Source organism: Octopus bimaculoides, chromosome 13 (assembly GCF_001194135.2).
Source record: "Octopus bimaculoides isolate UCB-OBI-ISO-001 chromosome 13, ASM119413v2, whole genome shotgun sequence".
Lineage (NCBI taxonomy): Eukaryota > Metazoa > Mollusca > Cephalopoda > Octopoda > Octopodidae > Octopus > Octopus bimaculoides.
Window position 1 is genome coordinate 53,541,608 of NC_068993.1, and position 13,674 is coordinate 53,555,281.

General features: G+C 39.0%; 1 protein-coding gene across 1 annotated transcript in view; it reads left to right on the forward strand.

Annotated features, from left to right (window-relative positions):
- The first annotated feature begins 4,476 nt into the window (after window positions 1-4,476).
- LOC106867558 (tubulin beta chain) overlaps window positions 4,477-13,674 on the forward strand; it is a 57,333-nt gene continuing 48,135 nt past the window's right edge. Inside the window, exon 1 of the mRNA XM_014912466.2 lies at window positions 4,477-4,840. Within this exon, the coding sequence (XP_014767952.2) occupies window positions 4,784-4,840 (57 nt within the window). The 5' untranslated portion in view covers window positions 4,477-4,783. The remainder of the gene's footprint in view (window positions 4,841-13,674) is intronic.

The following is a 13,674-nucleotide window of genomic DNA, read 5'->3' on the forward strand; positions in this document are numbered from 1 at the left end:
TAAAAAGTACCATTCGAGCATGGCTGATGCCAGTGCTGCCTGACTGGCCCCCATGCCGATGACATGTAAAAAGCACCATTTGAGCGTGATGGAAGCCAGTACCACCTGACTGGGTCCTGTGCTGGTGGCACATAAAAAGCAACCACTACACTCTCGGAGTGGTTGGTATTAGAAAGGGCATCCGACTGTAGAAACATTGTCAGATCGGATTGGAGCCTGGTGCAGCCTTCTGGCTCGCCAGCCCTCAGTCAAACCGTCCAACCCATGCCAGCCTGAAAAGCAGACGTTAAACGACGACGACGATGATGAACTTTGAAGATGGTGAACTGGCAGAAACGTTCCTATGCTGGACAAAATGCTTGACAGTATTACTTTTGGCTTTTTACGTCGTGTGTTCAAATTCTGCCTAGGTTGACTTCTCTTTCATTGTTTCAGGGTCGACAAAAGAAAAGTAACAATCTTGACTCAAAATTTCAGGCTTTGTGTCACTAGCGTAGAAGGGGCAGGGAAGGGGGGAGGTTCGGTCTTCCCCAGGTGACACCACTTTTGAGTCTGCTATAAGGTAATATATATGTTTTGTGAGGGCCCAGCTGGGTGGGTAGCAAATTGAAGGGTCACCTCGGGTAGCATGCTCTCTAACTATGCTAGTGCTTTGTGTCTATATTAGAAAGGTTTATTAGCCTGGCAGAAGCATTACTGTGCTGGACAAAATGCTTAGCTGCTTTTCTTCTGACTCTTAATGTTCTGAGCTCAAATTTTCCCAAAGTCAGCATTAATTAAAGAGCATTACGGTCAATGTGATTGGCTTAACCCTCCCCTCTAAAATTGCTGGCTTTGTATCAAAATTTAAAACTTTTATTAGCCTTGTGTTGCATTCTTCAGTTTCGGCCCAGGTAAACTAAACAACTTCAAGGGTTAGCAACCACCGAAAGGCTGTGATCGCAGATTTAACTAATGACTGACAGCAACCTCTGTGAGACAGCAAAAACTAATCTTTGACAAACTGTATTCAATGGCAGACAGAATCCATTGGGACAAACTGTAACCACAGAGATAGACTGAAACCACTGACATAGTAACCACAGGTACAGACAAACCACTGACAGACTCTAGGTCTGAAACAGACTCTAAGCTCTCTGACTGTAACCTCAGAGACAATTCTGAGACAGAATGGTAACCACTGACGAAATGCAGCCACTGAGACTGATGCTGTGCAGCCTTTGACGGACTTTACTGGCAGATAGAAAGTGAACAGTAACTATTGATATATACATATATATATATATATATATATATATATATATATATATATAGAGAGAGAGAGAGAGAGAGATGGCTACAACGATTGACAGACAGTAACAACTTGGGTAAGTGATGTGAAGTAGATTTTAACCAATGACTGCTCGTTATCACTGAAAGAAATCGAGTAACCTCTTTTAGGTAGATGAAGTAACCACTGACAAATCGTGACCATAGACAAACTGTAAATACTGAGAGAGAGAGAGAGAGGATAACAGTTAAGAGACACAGACTAATCACTAAGGTTAACAGTCAACAGTTAATAACCACTTAGCTGTAATTGTTAAAAAGCTGAACTTTAACCATACCTAATTATTTCTGCTCCGTATTTGTAATCTAAATGTGCTTGAATGACATTTCATATCTTCAGAAACACACAAATAACTAACCCCGTTCCATCCTTATACAGACTCAAACATTAACTGTAGATTAATTACTCTATAAATCACAAAACATCAGTTTTACTTCAACTCACATTTTATCAACTCAAATTTTAATTCAGTGAAATTATTGACTAAATTTCTGACAATTCTTTTGATGTGATGAATATATAATTTATTTAGAGTTCTGATTTTGCTAAACAAGGATCTACTTAAATTGTAATCCCAATGAGAGCTTGCTGTCACACAAACAGAGATAAGCTGTCTGTCGAGATCTACTGGTGAACGTGTGAGAACTAATTTTGCCGTAATTTATGTCTCTTGAGAAAACATTTCACTGATCTGCAATATATAAATCCAGTAAGGATTTATGGATAATGTGTTGATAAACAGTCTTAATTCTGTTGAAATCTTTGCACTTTATTGACCAGGATCCAGTCAGACACATTGTTGTAGCCATGATAGAAATAGCTTTAAGGTGGCGTGCCGGCAGAAACGTTAGCATGCTGGGTGAAATGCTTAACGGTATTTTGTCTGTCTTTACATTCTGAGTTCAAATTTCACCGAGGTCGACTTTGCCTTTCATCCTTTTGAGGTTGATAAATTAAGTACTCCCCCCAAATTTCGGGCCTTGTGTCTAGAGTAGAAAAGAATATTCTTTAAAGGCGGCGAGCTGGCAGAAACATTAGCATGGCCGCAGTCCAATGAGTAAAACATGCAAAAAATAGAAAGATAGACTTTGTCAATAATAGAAATGGCGGACATATTTTTATTTAAACAATATAACATACTTATGGCTCACAATTAATTAGAAGTAAGTTTAATGAAAAGTGAGTTTAATAATCAAAATGAAATTATTGATTATTTTTTTTAAAACACGTCCAAAATTTTGTGATTGTTTTTGTCGATGTTCAGGTGATACGTAGTCTGCATTCGAACTCGTGCATAATGACTGCGAAAGGCCCCGCCAAAATATCAAGGATTAAATCCCCTTCTTATCTCAGATGTCCTAACAATGACATGTTCACACACGGAGCATATTATTTTCCCTATTTCTGATCTCACACATCGAATGACAGACATAGATGGAAGCAAAACCAGCCAACGCTGAAGTGTTTCGAAATACCTAATTGCTAATGGACGGGTTTGTTCTTGACTGTCACTGCCAAAACGGGGTTAAACTGCACTACCCCGCTACACACACAACACACGCAGAAGGCTGTTGTTGCTCGAGTCTCAGTCAACCCTGATCGAGCTGACCCCATAGTCAAAGCCGTTCCAGCCGAGACTATCCTGTATTGCATTTTCAAGTCTCCAAAGCCCTTCCTTCCGTTTCTTTTTAAAAATAAAGACGACCTGGGTGTAATTTGAAGGGCACTTAGATGCTATTATGAAGGTGTTGAAAAAGGCGGCGAGCTGGCAGAATCGTTAGCACGCCGGGCGAAATGCTTAGCGGCATTTCGTCTGTCTACGTTCTGAGTTCAAATTCCGCCGAGGTCGACTTTGCCTTTCATCCTTTCGGGGATCGATAAATTAAGTACCAGTTGAGTATTGAAGTCGATCTAATCGACTGGTCCCTTCCCCCAAATTTCGGGACTTGTACCTAGAGTAAAACAGATTATTAAGGTATTGAAAAGCCAGGCAGCTGTCAGAACTGTTACTACGTTGGACCACAAGCTCAGCGGCATTTTGTCAGTCGCTATGTCCTGAGTTCAAATTTCACCGAGGTCAACTTTGCCTTTCATCCTTTCGGGGTCGATAAAATAAGTACCAGCTGAGCATTAGGGTCGATGTAATCGACTTAGCCCCTCCCTCCAAACTGCTGGCCTCGTGCCAAAATTTGAAACCAATATTAACACGCTGAGTAATGCAGCAAGCTGGCAGAATCGTTTGTATGCCGGATAAAATACTCAGCGACAATTCTTCCGTCTTTACGTTCTGAGTTCAAATTTCGCCGAGATCAATTTTGTCTTTTATCCTTTCGGGGTCGATGAAATAAGTACCAGTTGAGCACTGGGGTCATTGTAATCGACTTATCCCCTGCCCACAAAAATGCTGGCCTTGTACCAAAATTTGAAACCAATATTACTGCGTTTCGCGACATGACATTAAACGCTTTGATTTTGCTGCCAAGATGATGTCCTTGTATTTTTCTTCTTAATCACTCTGGCTCAATAGAAAGAAATCCGTTAATGCTCTGATCTTGTTCAATGTTTTATGATCTTAGGCTTCTCATCTGCTTCTGTGTTCTTAAGTAAAGATCAAAACCAAAGTACTTCTTCACACTTTTAGAATCAACCTGTAAAACACCCAAAACAGTCTGTAGATTAGTCACACTTTAGCTCCAAATCTACCTGATCGGGTAGATTTAGTGCCACGACTACCTAAATATTGGTTGTAGGAAATAATGTTAAGTATTTCATTTAATATCGTATGCCTATAAAGTAACAACAGCGATGACGGTGGCGGCGGCGACCTGCACCACCATTACTACAAAATCAACAACTCCAGTGCCATCACACCTTCAGTATCTCCACTAGTGCCCCTAACAACCCGATCAAAACCGTCACCAGTAATAACAAAATCGACAATAATATTTACTTGTAATCTCTGACCCCTTCTTTCTCTTTCTTTCTCCCTTCTTGACTTCCCCTCGTCTCTCTCTTCTTCGTGCCTTTTCTTTTATTTCTCCCTTTTATATCACCTTCTCTTTCAAGGTAAATAGCAACGTTATGTCTCAAAATATTCAGTTCACAGAAGAGAAGTAAGTTGTATTTTATCTGCGATATTATTATAGCGTCTTAGGTTAATGCAGTGGAGAACTTAGCAACGGTTAGGAACTTAGTGCCGTAGAGATTACAATGATTCTAAACACTGATTCCTTTTGATAGAATAACGATGATTACATTGAGTGCAAATGTAATCTGGAACTTTATGAAAATGGCGATGTGTTTGAACATGATGCAAAAGTCAAGTGGTGCAATGTTTATAAATAGGAGAGAACTTCTCAGAACACATTTCGGCAGGAATTACCACCAGACCGTGGAAGACTTTCTACAATACACTCGCATTTTTCAATCAATTCTCAGCCAAGCTGAATAACTATGAGGGAGATTGTTCATATGCAAGCTGGACAGTGCGGGAACCAAATTGGTGCCAAGGTAAATATTCATAGTTTCGTTTCTCTAGGTTAACGGTTTGTTACTTAGACTGGTTCTCTGAAGTCTTATACAACTCGGTATTATTAAATACTATTTTGTAACTCAGGTGCAAGGCCTACAGTTTTGAAAGGAGATGATTTGATCAATACTATTGATTCCTGTACTTGACTAGTGCTTTATTTCATTGTTCTCCTGAGGTAGCGAGCTAACGGAATGGTTAGCACGCAGGCCAAAATGCTTAGCGGCATTTCGTCCGTCATTACGTTCTGGGTTCAAGTTCCACCGAGGTCGACTTTACGTTTCATCCTTTCGAGGGTCGATAAAATAAGTACCAGTGGAGTACTGGGGTCAATATAATCGACTACCCATTCCCACAAAATTTCAGGTCCTGTGCCTAGAGTAGAAAAGATTATTTCATCGATCTCAAAGGAATGACAGGCAAAATTAAACTCGGCGGGATTTAAACACAGAGTCTAAAAAAATCAGATCAAATACCGCAAGTTATTTTGTTCAGTACTCTAACGATACTGTCATACTACAGCCTTTAATTGTTTCTAACATAACCATTAGACCCTAAAATTTTGTGGGGAAGGGTTAGTCAATTAAATTGATCCTCAGAACATGCCTGGTACTTTATTTTATCGACCACAAAACAAGGAAAAAGCAAAGTCGACCTCAGCCTGCCAGCTCACTTTCTAATAACGATTAATAGTAATTCTTTTTGATAATAATGATTTATTTATTGAAAATATTAATAATTATAATAGCAAAGCTACTTATCAACCTTTCATAGAAACGTCCAGAATTCAAAGAGACAATTGTTAATATATATATATATATATATACATACATACATATATGTATATATATATATACATATATATATTTACACAGACACACACACACACACGCACACAAAGGCAGGGAGAGAGAAAGCGAGAGAAAGAGAGAGAGAGAGAGCAATATATATATATATATAAATTTTAAACTGCTTGGAAATCGTTCGCAATCTAAATTAAAGGGAGATAAGTCTTTAATAGTCTGGAGAAGTTATCTTTCTTGTATTGCAGGGCGGCAGCGTTAAGCAGTGTTGTGTATAAAATATAAGGTTATTACCAGTTCAAGAATGCCTGGGGCAGATTCGAACCTGTAAGAAAGTTATTCACTGCGTTTTGTCATGGAGAAAATTGGAGAGAAACTTTATCCATGACCAAACACAGTAATTTGAATTTGAATTAGTAATAAACCTTGAACGTGCAATAAACCTTGTATGTATGTATACTTTTTGTAGTGTACAAAAAACACACGCAGAGACATACAGATACAAACATGCTTGCACATGCATGCGTGCGTGCGTACCTCGCACACACACACACACACACACACACACAAACACATACAGACGTGATCCCCCACCACCTGTTATGGGAAATAGCCGACAACCATTCATTCACTGCCTTAGTAATTCACGAGAACAGAATCCTTTTTAACCTGCGGATAGCTTTCAAGAACAATTTTTTCGCTGAACATTTTCATTTTTCGGCACACAGAAAAATATACAGAGTTGCCCAAAAGTAGGTTTACAGCTATCACGGAGGCACCTTAAATTTCTTTTAAAACGTTTTATTACATTTAAATTTCTATTCTACAATTAACTAAATTAGCATAGAATAATGGTTTCGTATTTTTTTATAATTAATATCTAAACTGTTAATTAAGATCTAAACTGTTAAAGAGATAGTTGAATAACTGTAAACCTACTTTTGGTCCACCCTGTATATTCTACAACAGTGGTTGTTAACCTAATTGGAGGTACTGAACCCTGCAAGCTTCGTCAGTGCATTCACCGAACCTTTCGTAACTGGAAAAATAAAATACGATTTCTTCAAAACATAGGTTTATTTTTTATTAGTGCACAAAATGAACCATGCATCAGCTGCACACAAAATCACTGTGTTCGAAGAACAAAACCAACAAAACATGAATTTAACACAAAAACATAACTCAGTGAATGTTTATTGCAAATAAACGTGACTTTTACTGTTGCTTTTCAAATACAAATTCAGAAATGCGCGGCTTTCCTTCGGCGAGTGTCACTCTCAAATAATTTTCGCAACGAAGTCTGTTCCTTTTCTTAGTTTTCATGTCTACCATCCTTGAAAAGGATTGCTCGCAAAATACGTTGTGACAAACGGTGTGAGTTATGTCAAAAGGTTTTCTCAGGAATAAAAGGGTATGGTATGATTTGGTGACACCAAAACATTGAGAGCCTTGTTGTTCTGAAGAGTTGCTGTTGAAGTTGGCTCTGCTGAAGTTCAATGATTTCGTTGAGGTATTCATCGTGGACATCTGCTGTTGCAACACTAAACGTGAACGGCTGTCTCGCCCATGCTGGATATGACTCTCTGGTGGGGCATCTAAATGCAAGGCAATTGCTTGTTTCAGCTCCTCAGGTACAGAAATGTCTTCAATTCCAGATATGTTTCGAGCTTATTGTGATCTCATCTGTGAGGCAAAGATTTCATCGCACTTACAAATGTAGTAACGAGAGGATCGATAAATAAATGTACAAGTCTGTACATTGATTATCGTTGGAAAATGGTTTTGGTTTGGGAATAAATAAAGCCAACAAGTCCTAACATAAAGATGAGTAACATGCTCTATTACTAAGATATTAACATACGTTAACCCTAAAATCTATTATTTGGCAATGCAACATCGTATACGAAGATCACACACGCACACACAAATACACATCCACACACACACACACACACACAACGGACTTCTTTCAATTTCCGCATACCAAATCCACTTACAAGTCTATGGTTGACCCGAGGCTAGAAGGCACACAATGGGAAAGAACCCGGGACAATGTGGTTGAGAAGCGATCTCCGTATCACGCACACAGATAAAAATGCACGATGGCTTCCAGATGATAGGCCTCCATTAACTCAGGTCACATGGTGTTGTATTTGTCCGAAAGCGACACCAGTTCCATTCTTTTAGTCTTAGGAATTGATGTCGCTTTCAGATCAATAATATATTACATCACATAAAAGAGCTGAGTCACCAAGCAGAACAATAATTTCCCATAGTCGCAATGTAATTTAAATCGTAATTCGTTCCCAGAAGAATATTTTACCAGTAAAATTTATAATACTCGTAAATAAGTGGCTATAAAAAACAATAGTAGAATGTAAAGAATATTTTATGTAAAGTAAAAAGAATGTAAAAATCATTTATAATAAAAAAAATTATTATTATTATAATCATTTTCTGAATCACTTTCACTCGCACTAAACTCGTGCATACCATCACCTGTAGACGCGATTGCCGATTCACAAGCACTCGTAGACGGACTTGTAGATTTCTTTTCAGAAAACAAGTCTAGAGTTGTTTGCTTAGAAGAAGCTTTTTTTCGCTCTCAATAAATTTTTCGCGAACACGCAGAAGCATTTGTTATGGTGGTAGAGACTTTTGCATTTCATTTGTTCTGGTTCTTCAGGCTCTGCTTTCAAATCCATCGAGGTCATCTTTCCCCGCCTGGCTATATTTAGTAGCCAAGCCTCCCTTAAATAAACGCGGTACCATTCTTAAAAATACTCACAGGGTCATAGAAAATAGACGGGTTTGTCACAACTGAGACACTATTGCTGATGGGTCTTCTGTACCAGAATCGACCTGAGCTAAATAACAACGCAAAAGGATCGATAGAATAAAGCACTGACGTCAGTTACATTGGCTAACCCCCTCCCCTCAAAATTGTTGATCTTGTGCCTAAATTAGAGATCTTTATGTATTGTTTCTATTGTTTTCGGTTCATATTGCTTTGCGTAAACGTTCGACGTTTCAAATTATTTCGTGCTATTTCCATCTGTATTATTGTATTGTGTTTGTATTTATATATACCCACTGACAAGAACAACGCTGTAGAAACGAAAATAGCAAGCATAGAATAATTCTAATAATGTTATATTTATCTCAGTTTGTCATCGTTGATAAATATTGCTGGAATCTTTGGCATTCCTTCGCACCTTCAACAATTGATGACTTTCTTTTTGTTTGTCCTAATAGAACATAGCGGCCACACACAGACACACACATACACACAGAGACACACACATACACACAGAGACACACAAACACAGTAGCACACACAGACATACACACACGTATACAGAGAGAGAGAGATTGGGAGTAAATGTACCATGTACGTGTTCACGGGGTAGAACTTAACACACAAGTCTTAACAAATACCTCGTTCGTTCAAGCTTCGAGGATGACGAATTATCAATAAAGAGAGGTATTTAGCTTTCAGTGCTTTCTGAAAGTTCACTGAACCTTGTTGTCAATCAATTGACGGGATGTTTAGGGAACTCATGGGTGGCTATCTGATTAATCTTTTACAGCTTGTTTGTAAATAAATTAACTCAATCTATGAATTAATTGCGATATATTAACTATGTATACAGTTGGTTTGTGGCGTTGGTATTGAGGTAGGGCCGAGCCTTTTGTTGTGGACGCCCTGAGTATACAGAAAGAAAAGGGAAATAAAATGGCTGGCATTCCGTCGGTTACGACGACGAGGGTTTCAGTTGATTCGACGAACGGAGGTGCCTGCTCGTGAAATTTAGTATAAGTGGCTGAGTACTCCAGAAACATGCGTGCCCTGTCTCGGATATGAAACGTTGTAACAAAATCAGTGCTGGCTTCAATTTTTATACAAAATTTGTGATACTTCTCAGGGAAATTCAGCGCGACACAGAATGTGACAAGGCTGACCCCTTTGAAATATAGGTTCTATTCATTTTTGCCAGCTGAATGGACTAGAAAAATGTGGAAAAAAATGTCTTGTTCTAGGACAATGCACCACTGAGATTCGACCTCATAACCTTCCGATCGTGAGCCGAATACCTTAACCACTAAGCCACGCGCCTTGAGTAAACTAAATTTTCGGCGCCATTACATATAGAAAATTTTGATATGGAGTGGTAACAGCGACTGCAGAAATAAACTGTTATAGTTTAATTAATTGTAACATTAAAATATTTTATTTCATTTTACTTATTGCTATTATTATTCATTATTACGAAAGCAGCGTGTTGATAAAATCGTTAGCACGTCTGTGTTTACATTATGAGTTCAAATTCCGCCGATGTCGACTTTGCCTTTAATTTTTTTTTCGGAGTCGATAAAATAAGTACGAGTTACGTACAGGGGACGCTATAATCGACTAGTCCCTCCACCAAAATTTTAGGCCTTGTACCTTTAGTAGGAAAGATTATTATTCCCTTGTAGACCCATTAGATAGCATTTCTTCCAGTTTTTTACGTTTTGAGTTCAAATTCCACTGAGGTTGACTTTGCTTTTCATCCGTTCGGGGGTCGTTAAATATGTATATATTTGTGTGTCTGTGTTTGTCCCCCCACCATCGCTTGACAACCGAGGTTGGTGTGTTTACGTCCCCGTAACTTAGCGGCTCGGCAAAAGAGCCCAAGAAGTCCTGGGGTCGATTTGTTCGACTAAAACAAAAATATGTACGTGTGCGTATGTGTGTGTATTTGTCCCCCCACCACTGCTTAACGACGATGTTGATTTGTTTACGTCCTCGTGACATAGCAGCTCGGCAAAAGAGACCAACAGAATAAGTACCAAGCTTAAAAAAAAAAAAAAACGTTCTGTGGTTGATCGGTTCGGCTAAAATTCTTCAAGGCGGTGCTCCAGGATGGCCGCAGTCGGATGGTTGAGACAAATAGAAAATAAAAGATAAAATAATTGATTGGGAGGATAAATGCAATGCGTAGATATTGACCACCGGACATAAAGACAGAGTGTATACATTTACGAGACACACTGACACAGCGTGTAGATAGATATTCACCGGATAGACGGAGACATTGTAGAGATGTTATCTAGATAAATAGAGAGAGTGTGTGTGTTATGGCTAGACCAGCATGTTGTGTATTTATTGATTAAATGGAGACACTATGTGGGTGTTAACGAGATAGATGTAGTTTGAAGATATAAACAACTATATAAAAATTCATTCCACTTAATCTTGCTGCTTATCTCGTAATTGTATCTTGTTCTTGGTCTATTGAAGAAAGCATCTTTTTTCGTGTTTGTGATTTCCAGGAGGTTATTAGTTTCATCGAAAAACAGTTGTCTCTTTAGGACGCATGCTAAGTCCTCATTAGAACATTAAAATATTCTCATTGATGTTCGTGTTATCACACAACAAAATCATTAGAACATTTGTATATTTTGGATATTTCGATCGATAAACGGTTTTCAAACTCTCCGAATGTTCTCTTAGAGCCGGTTGATATCAGATTCTTTCCTATAATCATTCTTCATTCAGCACCACTTTCCAAGTTTTGCGCATGTCACACCTACAAACTTCCGTTCGATGACATTAAAATTGCTTTTAATGCTGCAACTTATCAAGATATCGTGTTTATTGTATCATGTGATATACCATCAGAAAGGGAAATTTACTGAGCGGTAGCATATTACATAAGTATTGATCACGCCCTTCCCACTTCCCTGCACATGCTGTTTCCAGTAGAGTATTATATGCTTTAAAATTTTGGCACAAGGCCGGCAATTTCTGGGGAAGGGTAAGTCGATTACATCGATCCTGTTACTCAAGTGGTACTTATTTTATCGACCCCGAAAGAATGAAAGGCAAAGGGGACCTCGGCGGAATTTGAACTTAGAACGTAAAGCAGAGTATTATATGGTCATGCATTCAGAGGGAGAGAGGAAGTAGGGATGCTAGAAAAAGAATATTAGGACGAAAAATATTAAATTCGTTGTTGAAGATGAGTAGCATCTGTGATGTGGCGGAGGAAAAAGACGGAAGCAAAGAGAGAATTGTGATAGTCTTACTTGTCAGTCCGGAAAAGGGTCGCTCTCAACGTCCACGTGCTCTGTCTCGGTCTGCAAGATTCACTCAACGTCCACGTGCGCTGTCCGTCGCTGTACAGTCTAACATACCTACTCTCGTGCGCTGTACGCCACCGACTAACTGCTTGCGCCTGGCTGACTCCGCAGACCCACTGCGGCCCTTCCGGTGGGACCCAGAGGCCCCCCACTTCTGACAGGACATACCTACGCCCTCACTTCTCTACAACACAGCCTGGCTCATAACACCACAGCATCACAAGGTTTGTGTGGGCAACATCAGAGTTAAACAAACCGCTGAGAAGAAAGAAGTTTGGAGATGTGCCAAGCAACTTTTTATGGACGAAACTCTGGTGTAAAAAGCTGCGGTGATATACGAGGAACTGAATTCGGCTGATTGTATTACAAGAAAGCATTCAATTCTGGTCTTCACTCGGGGATGCAGAAGACCCTCGTCTATCAAAATTGTAGAGACCGAAATCAGAAACGTAGAAAACTTACATTCGTCCTGGGCTACCATCGTGAAGTGATTAATAAGATTCTGTATTTCAGGAATACATTCCAGCGAGACAGTCGCTGTGTGATTCTGTTTGGGTGAGGAAATTTGAATGGTACACAATTGATTTACGGGAAACGTCACCCTAATACGTAACTACTTTATGAAGGATCTGAATGTCTATACTTCGATGAAGAAGAGCCTCGATCTGGTTGCAACATTCTTAAAAGATACAAAGGCATAAAAAGTAAACGACTCTCCCCAGACACAACAAAGAAAGAGATTTGCCGGAATAAATGTTCGTGCTTGCTTGTAAAATGAAGAAAAAAATACAAACTAATATGGAAACATCTCTGTGAATGGCCTGAAGTCTATTTATACGTTAGAGAAACCGGCAAATCAGCTGTATGTCTTTATGGAGTAATGTGGACAAACCCAATTAAATCTACGAGGGTAGATTAGTGTCATTCCATTGTCCTTAATAAGGATATCCTCCTAATTAATTATTTCTTAACTTGGGTTGGCATATATTTGTTACGCTTTCACCAACGTATATAAGCTTAACTGATCTAGGGATTGAACTGCCGTCCACAAACTAACAAAATTCTATTCAACTTTAAGCACAAGGCCCGAAACGTTTGGGAAGGGGGGGGGAATCGATTAGATCGACCGCAGTACACAACTGGTACTTAATTTATCAACCCCGAAAGGATGAAAGGCAAAGTGGACCTTTGCGGAATTTGAACTCAGAATGTAAAGATAGCCGAAATACCGCTAAGCATTACGCCCTGCATGCTAACGACTCTGCCAGCTCGCAGAAACTAACAAAACTATTGCACGTATCAGTTGATTAATGTATCTGTGTTCACTCTGCCTGTGTGTCATAGGACTATAGCGGAAGTTAGGAGCCTTAGACATAACATCGTGGGTGGATGACACGACACCCGTATATCGGATGTACCAACCCCGATAAATTTGTTTCTTGACTTTCGTTAAGTAAATAAAAGGGAGTAAAAGCGCCAACACACATCAAATTACACAGTAACAAAAAATTGTGTGGCACAAGTGTCACTTTCTAAATATTTGAAATTGTTAAACTAGTGACACGAACGTTCACACGCAAGTACGCACGCACACATATTATACATACACACACACACACAACATAGATATGTACGTACATACACACATAAATACTACGGACATACACACGTGCGTACGTGCATACATACTTACACACAAACATACATACATACACGCATCTACGTACACGCATCTACATACACGCATACATACATACATACATACATACATACACACATACATACTTACACACACATACATATACACGTACATACATACACACATACATACATACATATATACATACATTCATGTATACATATATATATATACACATACATACTTA